This window comes from Embiotoca jacksoni, unplaced genomic scaffold (assembly GCF_022577435.1).
Source record: "Embiotoca jacksoni isolate LCO1_2020_lvr unplaced genomic scaffold, fEmbJac1.0.p SCAF_27, whole genome shotgun sequence".
Classification (NCBI taxonomy): domain Eukaryota; kingdom Metazoa; phylum Chordata; class Actinopteri; family Embiotocidae; genus Embiotoca; species Embiotoca jacksoni.
The window spans coordinates 5245337-5269917 of NW_027185378.1; the positions used below are offsets into that span (position 1 = coordinate 5245337).

Below are 24581 nucleotides of genomic sequence, written 5' to 3' on the forward strand. Positions count from 1 at the left end.
CCCCCCCCCCCCCCCAACTGCAGTTCTTGGAAAAAGGAAGGACTGCCTGGGTGTCCTTCCCATCCCCCCAGTGTGCCGATGGCGTGAACCCTCTCTCTGCTCCGGCATTGGACCGTTTCAAATGCGAGGGAGGTCCATTTTAGCCCTCGGCATGCCGACCCTGGCCCACCCCCCACCCCCACCCCCTCACTCCCCCTACCCCCCGGGCTCATTTGATGTCACCATGCTTTTCCACTGTGATACAGCTGTAAGGTTTTGTGACAGCAAGGCGAACACTTCATGCAAGATAATTGTAGTAAACTGGCATTTAAGAGACAAGTTGTACACAGGACGTTTGCTGCTAGAGCCTGACGTGCTTTCAGCTATAGCCCTGGAAGGAATAGTTTATATATTTACATTTACATATTTCACTTTCATGTGGTAAGTTGAATACAGCCAGCTGCTCATTAGCTTAGTTAAGTTCAAATAAGAACCTCCACAAAAGAAGAAAAAAAAAAAAAAGTTTACACTGCTCAGACCACATTCGGAGGTGGTTCGGGGTGCATACAGTTGCATTTGCTTTTAGCAATGTCAAAATAAATGTGTCTTGGGCCACGTTGAAGGACCTTAACTCAACTGATGTCCTTTGAAAAAGTAATTGACATAATTAATAGAAAAAAAAAAATACCTGCATGACTAAAGCAACAGTTTACTGAATAAAAACAAGCTGTCTATCTGACGCTTGTTTCACCAGAGCCTCATCTGTGTTTTGGGTTGTGTTGGACTTGGGCTCCTGCTAGTACAAAGTCAATATGTGTCAGCCCCCAGTCCTGCGTGTTCTTTAATGAGGCAATAGGAGAATATGTCAGGCTTCAAGATATTTATTGAACAGCAACAGAATAATCAGTTTACAGAGCTCTTGGTCCAGACTATGTTTCCCTGACCGCAACAGAGTATGTGTCAGTTCACGAAGTCTGATCTCCTGACTCTCCCTGACCCAGTCTTCTTATAGTCCAGACACCAAAAAGTCATGTGTATTGATGTGTCCTTTGTTGGTTGGAGGAGGTGGTGGTTGTCTTCCTTCACACCCTGGAGTCCTCCAGACAGCCGTCTGTTCCTGTTTATGCCTCAAAGAACAACAGTATGTGACCCCGCAGGTTGCCGACCCCCTCCTGTGACCTTTTGGTTTGGCACAGTACTTTCACTCTCATTCACACATTCACAACCACACCCTACATGTCTACACCTTCATTCACCACCTTTCGTCTACACCTTCATTCACAACCTTTCGTCTACACCTTCATTCACAACCACACCCTGTTGTCTACACCTTCATTCACAAACACAGCCTTTCGTCTACCCCTTAGGATTAATAGTTGACAATACGACCTATATATAAGTAATATGATATGGCATATATATATGTTGTATTATTGTAAACATAACCTAGCACAGAATCGCACAGTTGTTTTTTCTTTTTTTTTTCCCCTTAGTTTATCTCGTTTGTAATTTCTGACACATATCAGACCCACAGCTTCGAAAGATGTCGGTAAAGAGCCTTTCTAGGGTGACGAGGAAGCTTTAGGATCTTTAAGACTGTCATCAGTTCAGTGTTTAGCTGAGGCCTTGTTGACAAAGCTTCAGCCTAGTTTACTTCTTTGTGTTGGGACGCCAGCGACACCGTTTCTCTGTCGAACAAATGAACATCATTTCGCTAGATGTCATCCAGGCAAATGGTCTCCTTTTTTTTTTTCTCTCTCACAATGCTTCAGCTTCCCCATTTCAACACGCAATTAGGCCACAGGAAGTGGGTCAACCAAAGCTGGTTGAAGATTCTTTTGGAGGTTTCCACATGTAATGGTTACGGGTACCGCTTACTCCAATTAGAGCTGATCACAGTGTTTTTCAGATTGAATTATAAACCGTCGCTTTCATCAGATGAAGGTTTATGGATCCATCATGGTATTATTCCCTGTTTCCTCAAAGGAAATTTAGTCAGGCAGTGTGTCGATTACTCTGAAGACACCATCTACAGTCCTCGTCAGCAAATCATTTTTAGGTTTAGATTAGCATTCATTCAGAGGTTTGACTCGATTGCCATAAAAAGCAGCATGTACAGAATGTATGATTACCCCAGAGCTTTGGTCTCGACTGAAATAAGTCAGCACATGTGTCATGAGTCCAGGGGTTCATTTACCCGATAGTGCAGCCGCGTTAGCTCATGGATGTAATTGGCACAGACATTGTAAGTTCAATGAATACTTACACACATGTTCTGATACGTGATTCTTTCTTGTTTCAAGTAGATGTTTTGGAACATGTTTTCACAGAGCCTGTGAGCCCCCGACTTTTACATCACGGCATCAAATGCAGAGCAGCTCATGCGACAGAAACTCCTCTCGTCATTAAGCACTGGAATGTTGAATAGGTTTAGATACAGTCATGTTTCCTTTACTCCTGTAGGTAGTTCATTACATATCCCTCCATTTGTTTTGTTTTTTCACAGAGCAAATGGGACAACCACGACACCCAAAGTGTAAAGCTGTGATTGTTCTCTTCAGTCTGCGCCTCTCTCCTGCTAAAGGATCAAAGGAATGAAATGTGCTGACGCAGCCTGTTCACCGAGCGTCAGGCCAACCCAGGAACGCACAAAAGATGTTCCAGTGAAAATAAAACCATTTTCTCTTTTCTTTTTTTTTCTTTTTTTTGGTCTCCACTCTGCCGAGTGAGCAAACTCTGGGCAACTCAAACTTGAAACACGAAGATATGATGAGTCAGCAGAGAGCCAGATTAAACAACTGTCTTCTCATCGCTCCAGAAACAGCTGACAAGTGGGCAAGTGGGGCAGCCGCTTGGTCAAAGGTTACTTTCATTATTACAATCGTCTCATGTCACCAAGGCTGTAATTAGGGATAACTGTAATTATTTATTTTCCATTGAACTGAATTGTCATGTGATAATAATGATAAAAATGTTATAACTGGCTGTTCAATCTTCCCATGACATAACTCCTAACATAAACTGAGGTCACTGCAAACCTCCAGCGAGATTTGTATTCACAATGACTGTCTGCAATGGCACTAAATAGGTTTACAGGAAACATTCACAGTCATACTGAAAGTACAATATACTGTACTTTCAGTATGACTGGAAAGACAACATTACAAGGCACTGATTGTGTGCACACTTGGCAGTGGACAGAAGGCTTCGGGTTTGATATGGCAAACTCTGATTGTGTGCACACTTGGCAGTGGACAGAAGGCTTCGGGTTTGATATGGCAAACTCTGCTCTTTCACTTTGTACATGCAGTCTAAGGAGGGCATAGAACAACCTATACAGTCAATGGTAACAACCTTTAATGGTAAATTCATTGTGACCTTCAGGTTAAAGACGCACATAACACAAGGCACAGCAGAGCTACATTCCCACCATGACATAAAATCCCTCGATGGGGTGGTAGTTCAAGAGTGTGCTGTAGGAGTTGTATCTTGTTCTCTCATATCCACGTACGGTATAAACTCACTGGCATCATAGTTTCCAAGCATTTTATTAGAAACAATACCAATACTGGGTTGGGCCTCCCTTTGCTGTCAAAACAGTTCTTGTCATGGATTACACAAGATGTTGGAAACCTTCCTTTGAGATTCTCCTCCATGTTCACATGATTGCATCATTTCTGCAGATTTTAACAGTCACACTGCTTGTCTCCTGTTCTACCACATCCCAAAAGTGTTTTACTAGAGTCATCACTGAGTCACTGATGACTGGGGAGCCCACTGAACTCAACTGAACGCAATTTAGCTGTGTGATCTGGTGTATTATCATGCTGGAACCATGATTGAGTGGTATAAATGCAAGCCAAGAAAACATTCCCCACATGTTTTACACCACCAGCAGCACAGCCTGGATTGTTGACGCAGAGGAGGTGTTCCTAAAGAATTGCTCAGTGAGTCTATATCCATGGATAGGTGCATTTGACACAATTCAAAACCCCACCATCCGCAGTCTTAAACAGAAATGGAAATTCATCAGACCAGGTTTGGTTTTTTTCTAGTCTTTAACTGTCAGGTTTTGGTGAGCCTGTACCAACTGCAGCCTCAGATTTATATTCTTAGCTGACAGGTGGAGGTCTTCATGCTGTTGCAGCTCATCTGCCTCGGGGTAGGACACGTAGTGAGTCTGAGAAATGTTTCTGCTCACTGCCGTTCAGTTACTGAAGCGTTTCTGTCAGCTCCAAATCCAATGTTTGGTGTGAACGTGACACTCCTGCCAACCAGAATTTCATGCCGCCCTGTTGTAACATTATTGAATGATTGGGAAATTGCAGAAATGAGCAGGTGTTCCTAAAGAATTGCTCAGTGAGTCTATATCCATGGATCGTGGTGAAGTGATGTGGGTCTTATGGGTTTGTGTTTAAGAAGACAAACAGTCTGAAGAATGCTGGATTCTCTGCGAGGCTGTATTTGGTACAATGGTACAAAATTTAACATGTCGACATGCTTAAAGACAACAGGCCTTTTCGAGAGCAGATATTTAAATTGACATACCAAGAAAAAGCACGAGTGTTTCTAGAAACACTATCAATGTCAATGTTCAGTTCAAGTGTCCCAGTAAACCATGACTGTGTGACAGTGAGCCAGCAGAGGCTAACAGTGGGACTTACAACCATTAATTATGAAGTCAGTAGTTATGCAGGTGTTCAATCTTAAATCAAAGTGTTGGAGAAATAAAAAAATGACTTACGTGAGAGAAAAAGGCACGTGATTTCCCAAGTCGCAAAAATGCATCCTGACTGGAACATATATTGCGTCCTTGTGCATTTCAAATAAATACCCATCCAATATTCGTAAAAATATTCAGATGCAAACAAAAATGTCAGCTTCTCTAAAGTTGTACAAAGTTATTCTGGGTTTAAAATGAAGACACAATCTGCTGTCAGTGATGATGTCAATTATGATGACTGACTGATTGACATTATATATTATATATTGATATTATATATATAAAAATAGACCAGTAATTTATATATTAGATCCATTTAACCTAACAATAACTGAAATACACAAATGTTAATGTTTCAATTTATTACAAGGATACAACAAATTTGGTTTAGTTTACTGCACTAAACGTTTTTGCTGCTAAAATTAGTTCTTTAAGTTTCAGAGTTGATTCCACTGTGCTGTGTAACTGAGTCATTTTGCTGACTTTATGTCTCTTTCCCTTCTTGGGGGATTTAAGTGTTGACATTATCCCATAATTACCACTTGTGGCCATGGGCTCCACTGTTAAAGGCTGTCCTTTAAAAGATTGTTAAGGTTTAATCCTGCAATTTTTGTACAACAGAAACAGAGACGCGCATCTAAAAGTAGATTACACAAGTTGTCAGGAAGGCAACAGTAGCTCATCCACTTGGTGAATGAACTATAGATGAGCCCAGTCAGCAGACGCACCGAAAAGAACAAACCTTTCATTGACTTTTTTTGTGGGAACGTGCTAACCAGTTCAGTCAAACCTAAATTATAAGCCACTCACTGTCTGCGGATTTTATGAAAACACAGCTCTTGACATTTACTTCTACTATTTCCTTTGGAATGTCTTTGTTAGTCTCAGTCTTGTTTGATGTGTTGCATCTTGCTTTCCTTTTAAGTCAGCCTACAGTGACACAAGAAAACCAGCATTGATTTGCGTCTAAATTCCGTGACTGCAACGGTTTTAACTCTACCCAGCTGTCAGGTTAAGAGTCTGTGGCGTAATCAGAGCTTTAAGTTTATAAGGTTATCTATGTGTTCAAACCAAGTCACGCTGTCTAGTCTGACAGGATAAAATGAAGCACAGTCAAAGAGTAAAGAAACACCACACGGGCCATCTGATTATGTGGATCTAAAGCCCTGAAGAGAACCACTTGGATTTCCGGTCACATAAGTATCTGTCTGGGCCAGCCGGATGCTCAGCTATATTGAGGTCAAGCCCTTTGGGATTTTGCCTGTTAACCTCTTATGAAGCCTGAACACCAGCATTACCACGCCTAACAGGCTGTTTCAGTGAACGGGTTCTTTTAAAGGAATGAGTGAATCTGTTGCTGTTTTTTTATGCAGGTTACATTATTCTAAATCAGAGTCTGCGCTGGAGACGTGGTTTTGAGATTCCTCCTCCTGCCCTGCCCAAACGTGAGCACAAACCCTTGAACTTCACGTTGTCCAGTCGCTGAAAATCTGGATCGTCTTTGACTGTCATGGACGTTTGCTGTGCACTTATCAACGTCTTGTGTCGCCCTTATGTCCTATATTTAGAGCTCATCCTAATGTAACAGAAACACAGCAATTCTAAATTCCAGGTGCTTAAACACTATTGAAAACACAATTATGAATATTATATTTCACTTCTGTCAATAGCCCAAAATCCTACACACTGAACCTTTAAAAGAGTTTATGCCGCGCTGCCACTCAGTCTTACTTTGGTCTTTTTCTGTATCGCAACAAAACACTCTCCTACCACCCAAAAAGCATTTTCCCAATCAACCACTATTCTAAAAAAGGTATCTGTAAAACTGTTGACACTTCCAAATGCAAGCAAGGGTTGTCTTTAATCTTTCTATTGTAATTTTGTAATCTGTGGAGGATTTATATATGAAAAACTTCCTCAGGGCTGAAAAAAAGTGAATTTTATTTGTAATCTTTGAGCAAGTGTGAACATATGGGCAGAGCAAGTAGCACGTGTGCATTTGGCTGCACAACGCAGAAGCAGACCCGGAGGCATCTAAAGTTTTTTGGTCCACACGCCAGGTGAGCAATTTTAAATTTAACTGAGCCGGTGCTAATGTGCAATACACAGACATAAACAGACCTTTTCGTTCATTTCAAGTATTTAGTCTGTAAACATTTTCTGGGCTACATTTAGTGAAATGTAATGATAGTTGAACATTTCAATTGATTCTTCAGTTTAACTGAAGCAGGGAAATCACCCCTGAAGTGCATGTTTTAATATCACATGCAGAAACTGAGATTTAAAACCAGCCAGGACCCAACTTTATCCAAATTTTCTCCAGCTTGCTTCAAATAAAGCAGAGCGCGACTTGTTGTTCGTTTCATGAAGACGAAGCGCATTCTGCACTGCGAAACTGGTTGAAACAGGAAAATTAGCTAAAGAAACAGTTAAACTGACAGCGGCATTTAATTGTGCAACTATGAGCTAACAAAGAAGTGAGGAGCAATAACAAAGCCAGATGCAGTGATACAAGCAGAGCCACCAAATGTCCTAACACTGCATTGTATCTTGTGGGTGGCCAGTAACAATCATCATCCTTGTCCTCGGTGAGGTCCTGGAAATGTGGGGGCTTGTCCACAATGGTCCACAGTAACATAACAGAAACTCCACACAGAGCAGGACATTATAGGAGAAGGGTGAAGGAGAGGGTAGGGACATAGGAAAAGAAAAGAAAATAACACAACTGAAGTGATGAGAAACAATTTACGATATAATTTGTTTTAATGTTTTATGATCTTGTGATTTTGACCAAGCTGATAAACATCTGCCAAAAATAAATCCCCCCCCCCCCTCAAGTGTGGACCCACTTCCTGCCTAACAGGCATGGCTCTGCATCAGGCCGTGCCTGCTAGAAGAAGTTCAGATGCAGAGCAGGGCTATAAAGAAACCTTCAATATATGAAAATTATCATGTCATCATACAAGTTTGCCACATAACCTTATTTTGACTTTTTGACCAATCCAAAAAGGCTGCGCTTTTTAGTTTTTGATCATTAAGCTACAAGGAAAAAATGACTTCATTCACCAACCCTGCAGACGATGGAAACCCTGTTGTGCTAAGAGTAGAATGCCATCTTGATTGTAACCTCAAGACCTGGAAAATATATTAAGTTAAGCCCACAGATGTGTGGTCCTGAAGCCCTAAAGCTTCCTGTTAGTGCCCTGGAACTGATGCGTGTGCAAAATTTCCACATGTGCTGGTGGGTCACTGACCAAATTCTTCATTTTCCTCCATTTGGTAATGTCTGCTTGCAAATGAAATGTCCATGGAAGCAACCTTTGGACTGATTAGACTGTGTGGTAAGGGAGACATGTCTGGGGTCACGGTAGTAAGATGCTCCGTGAGGGTCTTGATTTTAATCCTGCGCTTATTTTTAGTGGTTTACAGTGGCATATGCATTTTTTGTTGTTGTTGTTGTTGTTGTTGTTGTTGTCGTGGTGGTGGTGGTAGGCACGTTCTGTACAAATTTAAACATATATAGATAAATAAATTTAAAAAAAATTCCACTTCCTCAACTAATTCTCTTTATGTGTCTACAAAACTTTTAAGACCTGCCGTGACATAGAAACCAGTGTTGACACCTCACCATTTCTGAGTCATCCTGTGATCTCCTTTAATCTCATCATAGCAGGTCAGGAGCTGCAAATCAGAGCCAACAGTAGTCTGCCAGTGTGAATGAGCACCTCTGGGATTAACTCAAATGCAGTGCTGGTCTAACGATCACCATCATAAAGTCAGGTCGGTGATATTTGCTGGTGAAGGTTTCTTTTGCGTTAATCCTTGTCCGAAACCCAAAGATTTTCAATTTGCTATTATATATGAAAAGGAAAAGCAGCAAATTTAGTATATTATTAAAGTATAGTACTAGTTTATTCATTTGATCCCATGTTTATTATAAAATGGTTCTGTAGTTCTCTATACAATCTTGCAAGGGCTGCAGACAGCATGCCTGCAGACAGCATGCCTGTATTGAATTTAGGCACAAAAGAAAATACTCAAATTTACATCAAAGATCATTTTTCAAAGGTTCCCCGCTACATAAATTTCCGCAACTTGTCAAAAGAGGTCAAGGTCTTAGTTTAATGTTAGTTTTAACATGGAAAAAGTCCCAGCTGGAGAGGGGGGAGGGGGGGGGGGGTAAACGATCCCGTCGGTGCTAATTGGTGCCCCCCCCCCCCGGGTCCGTCATGTCGGCACGACGCTGCAACGACAAAACTTCGGTTCCCGCAGGTAGGCGGGTCGGTTTGAGCCGGCTTTGTTTCACCGGTTACTTTTCGTGTGCGGTAGTCCTCACGGTAGTCCTCACGGTAGTCCCCCGTCCGTCTTCCCCACCACGCGGATGAGGTAACGAGACGAAACCGGTTCCTACGTGGATAAGAGGCCGGTTTCAGCTGGCTGCGTTGCCGTGGAAACGAGCGCTCTATAAATACGGTCGGCATCCATTGCCGGCTTCCACTCCGGTTTCAGTCCTGGTTGAGAGAAGGCCGTTACCTTCAGCAGCGCGCTTCATCGGGAAAGGGAAGTGCTGCTTTTCTTTCTTTTTTTTTTTCTCTTTTTTTATCCCAGTGTCGGGTCTAATGGACAAACTCTTTGTAAATGCTTTTTAAGGTAAGTAAGAACCGAATTATTACTAAAAAAACAAAAAAAAACAAAACCGTTGTTTGATCTTAAATCCGCGTCAACTGGCACGCCGGTTCGGTTATGGCGGGTTTAAATGGGACAAAGAAAGGGGGACTTGGTTGGTTAACTACTCACTGGAACATTTAAGTCGAGTTAAATTTAAAACTTAATCGCTCGGGAGTGTTAACACATATTACTACGTGGCCGGTGCGACAGACTGCTGGTCAGCTCGCTGGCTCGCAATAACTAATTGTTAACCTTGTTAAACTAACCGGCAAGAGGTTGGCCTGTGATGGTAGTAGAATTGGTTTTGTTGATGTTAAAGAAGAGCAAGCTTTTTTTGTTGTTGTTTTTGTTTGACCGTTAATTTCCATAAACCACGTTTAGTACATGAAATGCTAAATTGCCTCATGGCGAAGCGCTCGAAGCGGAACCGGTATATTTAACGTCGGCGTCATTTGCCGGTCGCTGATTGGTTCGTTTCCATGGCATTATTTTACGAGAAAGGCGGATCTTCTTTGTGATTGGTTTAAACCCGGACGAGGGCGGGGTTTAAACGCTTGGTTCTCTTTGAATGGCTTTTTCCGGTGCAGTCGGTATCAAATTGTCGTGACAGTTATGAACCGAGCGCTATTAAAGAGCCGAGAACTACGGATAACTGACCGCAGATGTGTTTCTGTCGTGGGTATGCTTTAGTGTAATATGTAACTTTGTGCTAAATTCATAAACGTAAAAGTCTGAATTCCTAATTGTTAAGTAAAATATATTTATATTGTAATGTGTGTTGCTTTAAACTCCCTTAAAGTATCCAGTGTAACCTGATTTATTTTCCCTGGTTACAGTATATTCACTCTAGGAAATCACACACTGGCTGCTCAGCAGGCCCTGGCCTTGAGTCTTATTTAAAGGGATTTAACTTCACTGGTGAGCCACCTTGGCTTCTCTGCACCTGAGAGACGGCAACGCCAAATTTCATCTCTTTCATATCCAAGTAAGTGTCTCGCTATCAGTTCAATACGACATTGTCATCTGAACATAACCCGCCTATAATACTGTGACAAAAACTGTCATTCACTCTGTTGAGAATAACTCGAGTGCCCTTTTACTTTACTGAGACTTTCCCATTAGGTGGGAATAAACTAGACTTGAGTCATCAAGCACACAAAAGACACTATTCTCAAAAGCCGAGTGTTCTGTTCATGCTTCCTCTTCTAGTTTACGAGTGACCAATCAAAAGGACCTTGTGACCATGGACGCCACCACGCCCGCAGAGTTTGATTTCTCCTTCCTTGAGGAGGGTTTCTTTGCTCGGGATATTGTTGAGCAGAAGATCAATGATTCATCCATGACGGTAAGCATCCTGTGCACAGATGGCCCCATTTGTTAGGGGATGAATGTCAACAAGATGCAACCAAAAGCAAACTGTTGAACTTGAAACGCTACACTCTTGGTCGGGTTTCGGATTTTTGCATTGTCTGATTTCTTTTTGTTGTCCTCCGTGAACTGTTTAATTGTCCGTGGCGCAAATGACTGGCACTGTTACAGTAACATGATGCATTTTATTGTTGCAGTGTATCCTATATTGACAGATTATGTTAGTTCCAGGACTGAATTTGTTAAATGCTTGTGTGTTTTCTCTCCCCTGGTCCATTACAGGATGACAGGGATGCCTTCTACATCTGTGATTTGGGAGATGTGCTAAAGAAACACCTGCGCTGGGCAAGGGCCCTGCCTCGCATTACCCCTTTCTATGCCGTCAAATGCAACGACAGCCGGGCTGTAGTTATGACACTGGCAACCCTGGGAACTGGCTTTGACTGTGCAAGCAAGGTGTGTTTGGACAAATTCCATAGCTCTAGATGTTCTCAGAGGAACACAATACAAAGCTCTTTGAAGATCAGCTGAAATTGCACTGGCAGCTCGTATTTTTAAAGTGGCACTTTTTTTTGCTGACCGTTTGCATTGCCGCCCTTTAGACGGAGATTCAGCTGGTTCAGTCTCTGGGAGTGGATCCAAGCAGAATCATCTATGCCAACCCCTGCAAGCAAGTTTCTCAGATCAAGTATGCGTCTGCCCACGGGGTCCAGATGATGACTTTTGATAGCGAGGTGGAACTCATGAAAGTGGCCCGCTGCCATGACAATGCCAAGTATGACTTTTTGTAACTCGAAAGATTTAGTTTTTAATCTGCTGTTGCTTCATTTGAATCCTTTTCATGAACTCTCTTTCTGCTTTGTTCCCAGGCTGGTGCTGCGGATTGCGACCGATGACTCAAAGGCAGTGTGTCGTCTGAGTGTTAAGTTTGGGGCTCCACTCAAAGCATGTCGCAGTCTTCTGGAGCGGGCTAAGGAACTGGGGCTGGATGTGGTCGGTGTCAGCTTCCACGTAGGCAGTGGCTGCACTGATCCCGAGACCTACTCGCAGGCCATTGCAGATGCCCGCTGTGTCTTTGACATTGGAGTGAGTTGTGACTGAAATGCATATGCAGCTTTAATTCATTTGGGTTTTCACCCAGCAAAGTAAAGTAACACTTGATGTTGTCATCTCCAGGATGAGTTGGGCTTCAACATGGATCTGTTGGACATTGGAGGTGGTTTTCCTGGTTCTGATGACACTGAACTTAAATTTGAAGAGGTATTTTGCTCTTTTCTTTCCCCAAATGCTGTGTTGTTGGCTTACAGAATAAATGAAAAGACACAGCGCAGCTGTGGCATCATTAGTACGAATACAACCGAAATGCTTTAAACTGATATTCACCTGTGGACAATGTTTGTTTTGTTTTTTTCCCTTCCAGATCACGGCAGTAATTAACCCAGCGCTCGATAAGTATTTTCCAGCCGACGCTGGTGTCAAGATAATTGCTGAGCCAGGACGCTTTTATGTTGCCTCTGCTTACACACTGGTTGTGAACATCATTGCCAAAAAGGTCATCATGGATGAAGAGTCCAGCTCTGATGGTAACGGCCTCAATTAAGAATAAAAGAAAAATTATATTGAAAGTATATCTAACATTTTTCAGTACTGAAATGACTTAATTTTTTTGTCCACAGAGGAAGACGAAGGGACCAGTGACAGGACTCTGATGTACTACGTCAACGATGGCGTGTACGGATCCTTCAACTGCATACTCTATGACCATGCTCACTGTTTGCCAACACTGCATAAGGTAAGTGGATTTCAAGGATGGAAATGGCAACGACGTTTCTCATCGTACATGTCGGTCAGTCAAAGGTAAAACGAATGAAAACTGGTCCCCTCTTATGTTTCTGTTCTTATAATTGTTTTTTTTTTCTCCAAATACTAATAGAAGCCAAAGCCAGACGAGGTCGTGTACCCCTGCAGTATCTGGGGCCCAACATGCGATGGCCTTGACCGCATTGTCGAGCAATGTTACCTGCCTGACATGCAGGTGGGTGACTGGTTGGTTTTTGAGAACATGGGTGCCTACACCGTGGCTGCCTCCTCCACCTTTAACGGCTTTCAAAGACCTGACATGCACTACGTCATGTCCCGCCCTGCCTGGTAAGTTGATGCCACAGAAGCTCAAAATGCATGTTATGGATTAAAGAGGAAAATCCGCAGGTTTAAGTGCACCTAATGTTCCTACAGAATCTAACTGTTATCTGTATTGTTTTTTCTTCTTCTTCTTCTTCTTCTTCTTCTTCTTCTTCTTCTTCTTCTTCTTCTTCTTCTTCTTCTTCTCCTCCAGGCAACATGTCCAGCAGATCTGTTCCCAGGGTATGCCAGCTCCTGCGGAGGGGTCTTGCCTGTTTGAAGTGCCAGCCGGCTGTGGCCGAGAAAGCAGCTTGGACATGCCCACTAAACCTTGCCAGGCCCATGTGGTTTAAACATAGTGTACAATGCAGCAATGTTTGTTAGATCTAGCATCTTTTCTGAATTATAAGGTTTTCTGTTTTCCAAATGTACCTGAAATTTTCAAGGCCAGTTACTTGACAGAAGGAGAGGGACATGTTTGCACACATTTCTGTGTTCTGTATGGAAGCTGGGGATCAACCCTCAATGAACTGAGGCTGAATCACACTCTGAGTGTCTCTATGGGTTCCAGGCAAAGTGTTACAGGGCAAGTCTGTACTTAAAGTCGCTGCTGCAGTCTTCCTGCCTTCATATGGAGGAATGACCGTAAGCACTTATTTGCTGAACTGGAATAGTGTAGGGGAAAGAAGGAGTTACTTTGCAAAGTAAATCAAAATTATTATTATTATTTTTTTTACTGAAGGTTTCCCACCTCTGCAATATGCGCAACACTTGAAAGTGAGGCAGTAGTCCAAGAGGTGAGTGGGCTATTCATGCTCAGCACAGGCAATCACCAGTGCCAACCTTCACAATGAAGAGCGGTCAGTTTATTGATAAACTGCTGACCCTCGAGGCCCAAGCTGGAGTCACATCCCGAGCTAGTAACTCACAAAGAGGTGGTTGGAGGGGTGATTTAATTCCTCACAAATGGCTGCTATGTAATATTTATCTTTTCCGTGATCTCCTCTTCCATACAGAACCCCTCAAGTGTTAATCCTCAAGATGTCAAGAAGTTTCATATTTATTGTTATTTACTGGAATATGTGTAATAGTTACTTGTGTATAGTTGTGCGTTTGCTTTATCAATGCTCCTCCGCTGATCACGGCTAGGACCACTATTCCCCATGCAAATATGAACATGACTCACAGGAAATACTATGCATGAATCCAACTCTGCATGTTGAAACACCATATGGTCTGAGGCTGTGCTGATATTGCAACGGGACAGCAGTGTAGATACTTGTACTCGATGTGCATTTCAGCTACCGGTGAACGTTTTGGTCCTCACATTCCTCCCCGTCACTCCCAGACAACAGGAGCCACCAAAACGAAATCTTAAAGATTAACACTTCAAACATAGGGACTCAAAAAGCAGACTGCATCTCTCTTCCTCTCCTCCTCGTTTTGTTTTCTTTTTATGTTTTGTAACTTGTAGAATACAAAAGAATCTGTTCGTAATAATAATAATAATAAGAAGAAGAAGAATAAGCAGTGTTTAACATACATTTGGAATGGATATGAAAGAGATGGGATTGCTAATTCGTAATGCTTTCCCATGGAAACTTTTTGAAGTTTTGTATTTTTTTAATAAATAAAACATTAGGTGCAGAGCCGAATTATTGATGTTGTGTGTTTTGTACGACTACAAAAGTATATAAAGGAAAAGAACTCATTGATTTTATTCTGAGCGCTATGGACCGTAAAGAAGGTATTCACTGATGTTTCAAAAGCGCCATCTAGGGGTGCAAGATAGAAATGTATCAGTACAACCTCCCCAGCTTTGCATATTCTTTGTAATAGTGACCTGGATGGATTGTTCTTCTCTTTCATTCGGGCCCCAGCATCGGTGCAAAAGCCCTATTGTATTTCGTAAAAATGTTCTTCTCACGTGAAGTGATTTGCCTTTTTGGAGGCTTTATCATGTTCATAAACTCATGAAAGAGGATACACATATGTCTCCCGGTGAAATATTTGGTATTCTACTGGAGTCGTGAGTGGGCGTGGCCAAACGGCTCGAGAGCGCCCCCTACAGAGATGCCCTGGCGGCCACATTTACCTAAATTCACCAAATCCGGTGGACAGGTGTATCACACCTAGACGCACAAAAAAGTTACATTGCACCATTATGTCAACTCGACAGGAAGTCCACCATTTTGAATTTAGTCGCCATTTTGGCCGATTCTGACACGTTGTACTTTGTCGAACTCCTCCGAGGGATTTTGTCGGACCGACTTGAGTTTAGTTTCTATGGATAGAAAACATGTTTGGGATTAAAAGTTGTATAAATAATTCCTTTTCATCGATGTGTGTGCCTGTAGCGTGGTGGCCATTTTGAGCGTCTCGCCATGAAACTACGAGTTGCTTTAAATCTTATGTACATGGACCGACCTTCTCCAAACATCACAGGTATGATAACAGCCCCGCCCTGAAGACCCCTGTGGGGTAATATTCGCTCATGGTCATAGCGCCCCCTGTTGGCCACTGGAAATGACACTTTTCATGCTTTCACATTCTACGTCGAGCTGGTTGATCCCATGAACGTAAAGTCGGGTCACAATAACCTAAACATGTAGTTGATGATATATTGAGACATTCGTTCGACTTTTGTCAATGGGCATCGCCATGACGATGCGGCAAAGTTGGATGTCTTGCCGTGTCACAGAAAGTGGATGTTTAAGGTCAACGGATGCTTGAAACCTCACGAAACGTGTGGCATACATCTGATGTGTTTTGTGAGTGGGCGTGGCCAAACGGCTCGCTGGCGCCCCCAAACTGCAGCTCCAGCACTTAGTTTCACCTACATGCATCAAATTTGTTGGACTCTGCTTCGGCATCATGAGTTTGTTTTTAATCGATCGGCGTGCCTGTAATTTCAAAGAAGAGACAGAGGTTTGGGGTGCAATTTTTTTATTTAATAGTATGCATACGTAAACACCACATGTAATCACAGCCCTACTTCCCAACGAGGTATGTAGTTTATTTTCACTTGAAAGTGATAAAAGGCATCTAATTCATAGTAGCATTGTGTTGACAAATGTCTTGCTTCCATCTACTTTATTCTGGGATTTAAGAAAACATTAAAATTCAGTTGACAAGCAAACCATCAAGGACCAGCAGTGTGTTTGTGGCAAAGCTTTGTCTTCGTTTTTGTGCTTGATGATTATAAAGATAGGATTACATTAGTACATGCTTTCATTAACACCAATTATGTAATTTTTTAATCTTTGAACAGTCGTATAGGTGAAATTTCTATTGCAATCAATTGATCAATAATATGCACTTTCAATCACGAGAGACTCAATTTGAGTGAACAGTTAAAATTTGTATTAGTACAACATGCAGTGAATACGGACAATTCTTTGATTCCCATGTTTGCAAACTGGAGGGAAAAAAACTCTCCTTTAATAGGAAGAAAACCTCCATCAGTGGAAGGAAAAAAACTCTCTTTTGATAGGAAGAAAACCTCCATCAGTGGAAGAAAAAAAACTCTCCTTTAATAGGAAGAAAACCTCCATCAGTGGAAGGAAAAAAACTCTCCTTTAATAGGAAGAAAACCTCCATCAGTGGAAGGAAAAAAACTCTCCTTTAATAGGAAGAAAACCTCCATCAGTGGAAGGAAAAAAACTCTCCTTTAATAGGAAGAAAACCTCCATCAGTGGAAGGAAAAAAAACTCTTTTAACAGGAAGAAAACCTCCATCAGTGGAAGGAAAAAAACTCCTTCAACAGGAAGAAAACCTCCATCAGTGGAAGGAAAAAAAAACTCCTTTAACAGGAAGAAAACCTCTATCAGTGGAAGGAAAAAAAACTCCTTTAACAGGAAGAAAACCTCCATCAGTGGAAGGAAAAAAACTCCTTTAACAGGAAGAAAATAAAAAAATCCTAAAGTGGGGAGGAATAACTTCCCTTTAACAGGAGGAAACCTCGACCAGAGGGGTGAAGGGAGAGCAGAGATAAAACAGAACAAAACAGCATAGAAATCCAAGAAAATACAATGTTAGTAGGAAGAGTAACTGTAAACCAAAGGCATGCAGTTCAAGGGTCTGAGATAACTGGAAAAGAAAGCACAGACATTAAACCAGCAAGGGGAACTATATGAAGAGACATACTCACAAAATACTGAAAAATCTTACAGAAAACAGATATAAAGTACACAATAATAAAAGTATACAATATAACGGTGGAAGAACACTGCAAAGCTCTGATTTTATATTACTACCAGCTACCATTAGCCTCCCCCATTCAAACCTTGCTGTGCTAAAACTGCTCATACAGCTATACAAACTACTATCATTCCTTCGCTGCCACTTCTAATGAATACAACTCTGCACTGCTTCCAACATCTCCCTCATCACCTGCTGCAGCATTCATCCCTTAATTCAACACTCTGTTAATTGTGCTGATTTTAATTACACAAAGAACCCTCGAACACCAACCTCAACTCAATGACCTGCCCTTCTCCTTCAAGTTGCTACTTTTAAAAAGCCTTCTATTAACTTCTAACTGCCACGTCATTGTGACTTCCATCTCAATGCGGTGAACCCTCCATTCACCTCTTACGAAATACAGCAACACAGTTCAAACTACAGCTGTTCACAAGTTATTCAGCCATGTCATTGTTTAAATTTCTATATTTAAAAGAGCATATTATACCCTCGTGATAACTAAAGTAAGTGGGCACAACTATTGTCTTGACTTCATATTTTTTTGTTTTTACGTAAATGTGGTTAATTGGTGTTCCTTTGTCATTAGTGAGTTCTGTTACAAGTTGAACAAACCCTTTCTCTGTTAAAAATTTACATGTTACTGGTGATTTCAAAATGTCCTCATTAGAATCCCCCATGACAGCAATTGTTTCACTTTTTTCTTGGAGGCAATTAAAGTAAAATGTCTAGATGATTTTTAAACAATAACATGGGATAACGTGGCGGCTGATATACAAGTGCTATCAATATATTGCAGAGAGGACAGTTGTACACTGAGCACTCCAAATTAACATGGGGCACATGGACAATTTCATATTCCATGTTATTATTACTATACATGCCAACACCGCCATGTTGCTGTGCTTGCAAATCCACCAATTTGGGAAGGACGACATGCTATAGTGTGACTTTTTTTTTTTTTTTTTTTTTTTTTCATATTTTAGACGACATGCTATAGTATGACTTTTTGATCACATTTTAGACGACATGCTATAGTATGACTTTTTGATCATATTTTGGACGACATGCTATAGTATGACTTTTTGATCATATTTTGGACGACATGCTATAGTATGACTTTTTGATCATATTTTAGACAACATGCTATAGTATGACTTTTTGATCATATTTTGGACGACATGCTATAGTATGACTTTTTGATCATATTTTAGACAACATGCTATAGTATGACTTTTTGATCATATTTTGGACGACATGCTATAGTATGACTTTTTGATAATATTTTAGACAACATGCTATAGTGTGACTTTTTTTTTTTTTTTTTTTTTTTTTCATATTTTAGACGACATGCTATAGTATGACTTTTTGATCACATTTTAGACGACATGCTATAGTATGACTTTTTGATCATATTTTAGACGACATGCTATAGTATGACTTTTTGATCATATTTTAGACAACATGCTATAGTATGACTTTTTGATCATATTTTAGACAACATGCTATAGTATGACTTTTTGATCACATTTTAGACGACATGCTATAGTATGACTTTTTGATCATATTTTAGACAACATGCTATAGTATGACTTTTTGATCATATTTTGGACGACATGCTATAGTATGACTTTTTGATAATATTTTAGACAACATGCTATAGTGTGACTTTTTTTTTTTTTTTTTTTTTTTTTCATATTTTAGACGACATGCTATAGTATGACTTTTTGATCACATTTTAGACGACATGCTATAGTATGACTTTTTGATCATATTTTAGACGACATGCTATAGTATGACTTTTTGATCATATTTTAGACAACATGCTATAGTATGACTTTTTGATCATATTTTAGACGACATGCTATAGTATGACTTTTTGATCACATTTTAGACGACATGCTATAGTATGACTTTTTGATCATATTTTAGACAACATGCTATAGTATGACTTTTTGATCATATTTTGGACGACATGCTATAGTATGACTTTTTGGTCATATTTTAGACGACATGCTATAGTATGACTTTTTGGTCATATTTTAGACGACATGCTATAGTATGACTTTTTGATCATATTTTAGACGACATGCTATAGTATGACTTTTTTGTCATATTTTAGACGACATGCTATAGTATGACTTTTTTGTCATATTTTAGACGACATGCTATAGTATGACTTTTTGGTCATATTTTAGACGACATGCTCTTGTATGACTTTTTGGTCATATTTTGGACGACATGCTATAGTATGACTTTTTGGTCATATTTTGGACGACATGCTATAGTATGACTTTTTGATCATACTTTAGACAACATGCTCTAGTATGACTTTTTGGTCATATTTTGGACGACATGCTATAGTATGACTTTTTGATCATATTTTAGACAACATGCTATAGTATGACTTTTTGGTCATATTTTAGACGACATGCTATAGTATGACTTTTTGATCATATTTTAGACAACATGCTATAGTATGACTTTTTGGTCATATTTTAGACGACATGCTATAGTATGACTTTTTGATCATATTTTAAATGACATGCTATAGTATGACTTTTTGGTCATATTTTAAATGACATGCATAGAATGACTTTTTCATCACATTTTAGACGACATGCTATAGTATGACTTTTTAATCATATTTTGGACGACATGCTATAGTATGACTTTTTGATCATATTTTGGACGACATGCTATAGTATGACTTTTTGATCATATTTTAGACGACATGCTATAGTATGACTTTTTGATCATATTTTAGACGACATGCTATAGTATGACTTTTTGATCATATTTTAGACGACATGCTATAGTATGACTTTTTGATCATATTTTGGACGACATGCTATAGTATGACTTTTTGGTCATATTTTGGACGACATGCTATAGTATGACTTTTTGGCCATATTTTGGACGACATGCTATAGTATGACTTTTTGATCATATTTTAGACGACATGCTATAGTATGACTTTTTGATCATATTTCAGACGACATGCTATAGTATGACATTTTGATCATATTTTAGACGACATGCTATAGTATGACTTTTTGATCATATTTTAGACGACATGCTATAGTATGACTTTTTGGTCATGTTTTAGACGACATGCTATAGTATGACTTTTTGATCACATTTTAGACGACATGCTGTAGTATGACTTTTTGATCATATTTTGGACGACATGCTATAGTATGACTTTTTGGTCATATTTTGGACGACATGCTATAGTATGACTTTTTGATCATATTTTGGACGACATGCTATAGTATGACTTTTTGATCATATTTTGGACGACATGCTATAGAATGACTTTTTGGTCATATTTTAAATGACATGCTATAGTATGACTTTTTGATCATATTTTGGACAACATGCTATAGTATGACTTTTTGATCATATTTTTAGTACGACATACTATAAATATGACTTCCGTTTAAATTATTTCAGGCAACACAACAGTGCAGTTGTCAGCGTTGTCGTCTTACAGTCTAAAGGTCCGTGGTTCGATCCCCGCCTGGGACTTTCTATGTGGAATTTGCATGTTCCTGCATAGGTAATATGTAAATTAAAATATGTCTTCCATAATATGGATGACTATCTTATGCATGTTATCATGCATATAGTCCATGATGTAAAACAAACATCATGTAGTCGTAATTGTGACAAAGTCACACTCCAAGCAAGAACATGCAATCCTCCACAGACAGAGTTCCAAGCCCCTGATCGAACCGAGTACTTCCTGACTGTGAGATGACAACGCTAGCAACTGCAAAGTTGTGCTGCCTCTATTGCATGTTTGTCTGACTTATATTACTTATATGACTTTTAAACATTTTCTTGAAGAAAGCACGGTGGTGCAGCTGTTAGTGTTGTTGACTCCCAGTCAGAGGGTTGCAGGTTCAATTCTTGCCCTTGCCGGTGGTTTTCATCCAGGATGTTAATGTCATCCTTTCACGGGAGAGTCTCGAACCCAGAACCTTCTGAATGGGAGGCAACAGCACCAACCACTGCACCGTAGACCTCTCTTCCTTAAAATGTTTAAAAGTTATATAAGTCATATAAGTCAGACAAGCATGCAAGAAAGTCTTCAAAAATGTTGAAGTTCCAAGCCAGCGTTGTCATCTCACAATCAGGAGCTTCTGGGTTCGATAGGGGGTCTGGAACTTAGTGTGGACGATTGCATGTTCTTGCTTGAATGTAATGTTTTACATTATGGACAACATGCATAAGTTAGTCATCCTCATTATGGACGACAAACTTTACATTCTGGTCATTGGTTTTGCAGGAATAAGGAATTCATGTTGAAAGGTATAGACGGGAATTGAACCTGTTACCTTCCAACTGAGAGACAACAACTCTGACAGCTGCACCACTGTGTTAGCTTCCATGACATGAACGGAAGTCATACTTATAGCATGTCGTCTGAAATATGATCAAAAAGTCATACTATAGCATGTCGTCAGAAATGTGAAGGAAATATATCATGCTCTCGTGTGACTTTTTGATCATATTTTGGACGACATGCTATAGTATGAGTTTTTGGTCATATTTTAGACGACATGCTATAGTATGACTTTTTGGTCATATTTTGGACGACATGCTATAGTATGACTTTTTGGTCATATTTTAGACGACATGCTATAGTATGAGTTTTTGGTCATATTTTGGACGACATGCTCTTGTATGACTTTTTGGTCATATTTTGGACGACATGCTATAGTATGACTTTTTGGTCATATTTTGGACGACATGCTATAGTATGACTTTTTGATCATATTTTAGACAACATGCTATAGTATGACTTTTTGGTCATATTTTGGACGACATGCTATAGTATGACTTTTTGATCATATTTTAGACGACATGCTATAGTATGACTTTTTGATCATATTTTAGACAACATGCTATAGTATGACTTTTTGGTCATATTATAGACAACATGCTATAGTATGACTTTTTGGTCATATTTTGGACAACATGCTATAGTATGACTTTTTGGTCATATTTTGGACGACATGCTATAGTATGACTTTTTGGTCATATTTCGGACGACATGCTATAGTATGACTTTTTGGTCATATTTTAGACAACATGCTATAGTATGACTTTTTGGTCATATTATAGACGACATGCTATAGTATGACTTTTTGGTCATATTTTGGACGACATGCTATAGTATGACTTTTTGGTCATATTTTGGACGACATGCTATAGTATGACTTTTTGATCATATTTCAGACGACATGCTATAGTATGACTTTTTGATCATATTTCAGACGACATGCTATAGTATGACTTTTTGATCATATTTCAGACGACATGCTATAGTTTGACTTTTTGATCATATTTTAGACAACATGCAATAGTATGACTTTTTGGTCATATTTTGGACGACATGCTATAGTATGACTTTTTGATCATATTTTGGACAACATGCTATAGAATGACTTTTTGGTAATATTTTAAATGACATGCTATAGTATGACTTTTTGATCATATTTTGGACGACATGCTATAGTATGACTTTTTGATCATACTTTAGACGACATGCTATAGTATGACTTTTTGATCATATTTTGGACGACATGCTATAGTTTGACTTTTTGATCATATTTTAAATGACATGCTATAGTATGACTTTTTGATCATATTTTGGACGACATGCTATAGTATGACTTTTTGATCATATTTTGGACGACATGCTATATTATGACTTTTTGGTCATATTTTGGACGACATGCTCTTGTATGACTTTTTGATCATACTTTAGACGACATGCTATAGTATGACTTTTTGATCACATTTTAGACGACATGCTATAGTATGACTTTTTGATCATATTTTTAGTACGACATACTATAAATATGACTTCCGTTTAAATTATTTCAGGCAACACAACAGTGCAGTTGTCAGCGTTGTCGTCTTACAGTCTAAAGGTCCGTGGTTCGATCCCCGCCTGGGACTTTCTATGTGGAATTTGCATGTTCCTGCATAGGTAATATGTAAATTAAAATATGTCTTCCATAATATGGATGACTATCTTATGCATGTTATCATGCATATAGTCCATGATGTAAAACAAACATCATGTAGTCGTAATTGTGACAAAGTCACACTCCAAGCAAGAACATGCAATCCTCCACAGACAGAGTTCCAAGCCCCTGATCGAACCGAGTACTTCCTGACTGTGAGATGACAACGCTAGCAACTGCAAAGTTGTGCTGCCTCTATTGCATGTTTGTCTGACTTATATTACTTAAATGACATTTAAACATTTTCTTGAAGAAAGCACGGTGGTGCAGCGGTTAGTGTTGTTGACTCCCAGTCAGAGGGTTGCAGGTTCAATTCTTGCCCTTGCCGGTGGTTTTCATGTAGGATGTTAATGTCATCCTTTCCAGGGAGAGTCTCGAAACCAGAACCTTCTGAATGGGAGGCAACAGCACCAACCACTGCACCGTAGACCTCTCTTCCTTAAAATGTTTAAAAGTTATATAAGTCATGTAAGTCAGACAAGCATGCAAGAAAGTCTTCAAAAATGTTGAAGTTCCAAACCAGTGTTGTCATCTCACAATCAGGAGCTTCTGGGTTCGATAGGGGGTCTGGAACTTAGTGTGGACGATTGCATGTTCTTGCTTGAATGTAATGTTTCACATTATGGACAACATGCATAAGTTAGTCATCCTCATTATGGACGACAAACTTTACATTCTGGTCATTGGTTTTGCAGGAATAAGGAATTCATGTTGAAAGGTATAGACGGGAATTGAACCCGGTACCTTCCAACTGAGAGACAACAACTCTGACAGCTGCACCACTGTGTTAGCTTCCATGACATGAACGGAAGTCATACTTATAGCATGTCGTCTGAAATATGATCAAAAAGTCATACTATAGCATGTCGTCAGAAATTTGAAGGAAATATATCATGCTCTCGTGTGACTTTTTGATCATATTTTGGACGACATGCTATAGTATGACTTTTTGATCATATTTTGGACGACATGCTATAGTATGACTTTTTGATCATACTTTAGACGACATGCTATAGTATGACTTTTTGATCATATTTTAGACGACATGCTATAGTATGACTTTTTGGTCATATTTTGGACGACATGCTATAGTATGACTTTTTGATCATATTTTAGACGACATGCAAAAGTATGACTTTTTGATCATATTTTAGACGACATGCTATAGTATGACTTTTTGGTCATATTTTGGACGACATGCTATAGTATGACTTTTTGATCATATTTTAGACAACATGCTATAGTATGACTTTTTGATCATACTTTAGACGACATGCTATAGTATGACTTTTTGATCATATTTTAGACAACATGCTATAGAATGACTTTTTGAACATACTTTAGACGACATGCAATAGTATGACTTTTTGGTCATATTTTGGACGACATGCTATAGTATGACTTTTTGATCATATTTTAGACAACATGCTATAGTATGACTTTTTGATCATATTTTAGACGACATGCTATAGTATGACTTT

General features: G+C 39.6%; 1 protein-coding gene across 1 annotated transcript; it reads left to right on the forward strand.

The window, feature by feature from the left end:
• Positions 1-9066: 9066 nt before the first annotated feature.
• Positions 9067-14514, forward strand: odc1 (ornithine decarboxylase 1). The gene is made up of 11 exons (XM_069160925.1): positions 9067-9352; positions 10207-10355; positions 10580-10715; positions 11021-11194; positions 11341-11513; positions 11608-11824; positions 11915-11998; positions 12159-12321; positions 12415-12530; positions 12672-12886; positions 13074-14514. The coding sequence occupies exons 3-11, from the start codon at positions 10614-10616 to the stop codon at positions 13210-13212; spliced, it is 1383 nt and encodes a 460-aa protein (XP_069017026.1). The 5' UTR covers positions 9067-9352; positions 10207-10355; positions 10580-10613; the 3' UTR covers positions 13213-14514.
• Positions 14515-24581: the final 10067 nt, after the last annotated feature.

Excerpts from the sequence above, each read along its gene's own strand:
- odc1 (XM_069160925.1), top strand. The coding sequence starts at position 10,614 with ATGGACGCCACCACGCCCGCAGAGTTTGATTTCTCCTTCCTTGAGGAG. Across the intron at positions 11,514-11,607 it reads CGCTGCCATGACAATGCCAA|GCTGGTGCTGCGGATTGCGA; the intron begins GTATGACTTTTT and ends CTTTGTTCCCAG. Across the intron at positions 11,825-11,914 it reads GCTGTGTCTTTGACATTGGA|GATGAGTTGGGCTTCAACAT; the intron begins GTGAGTTGTGAC and ends TGTCATCTCCAG.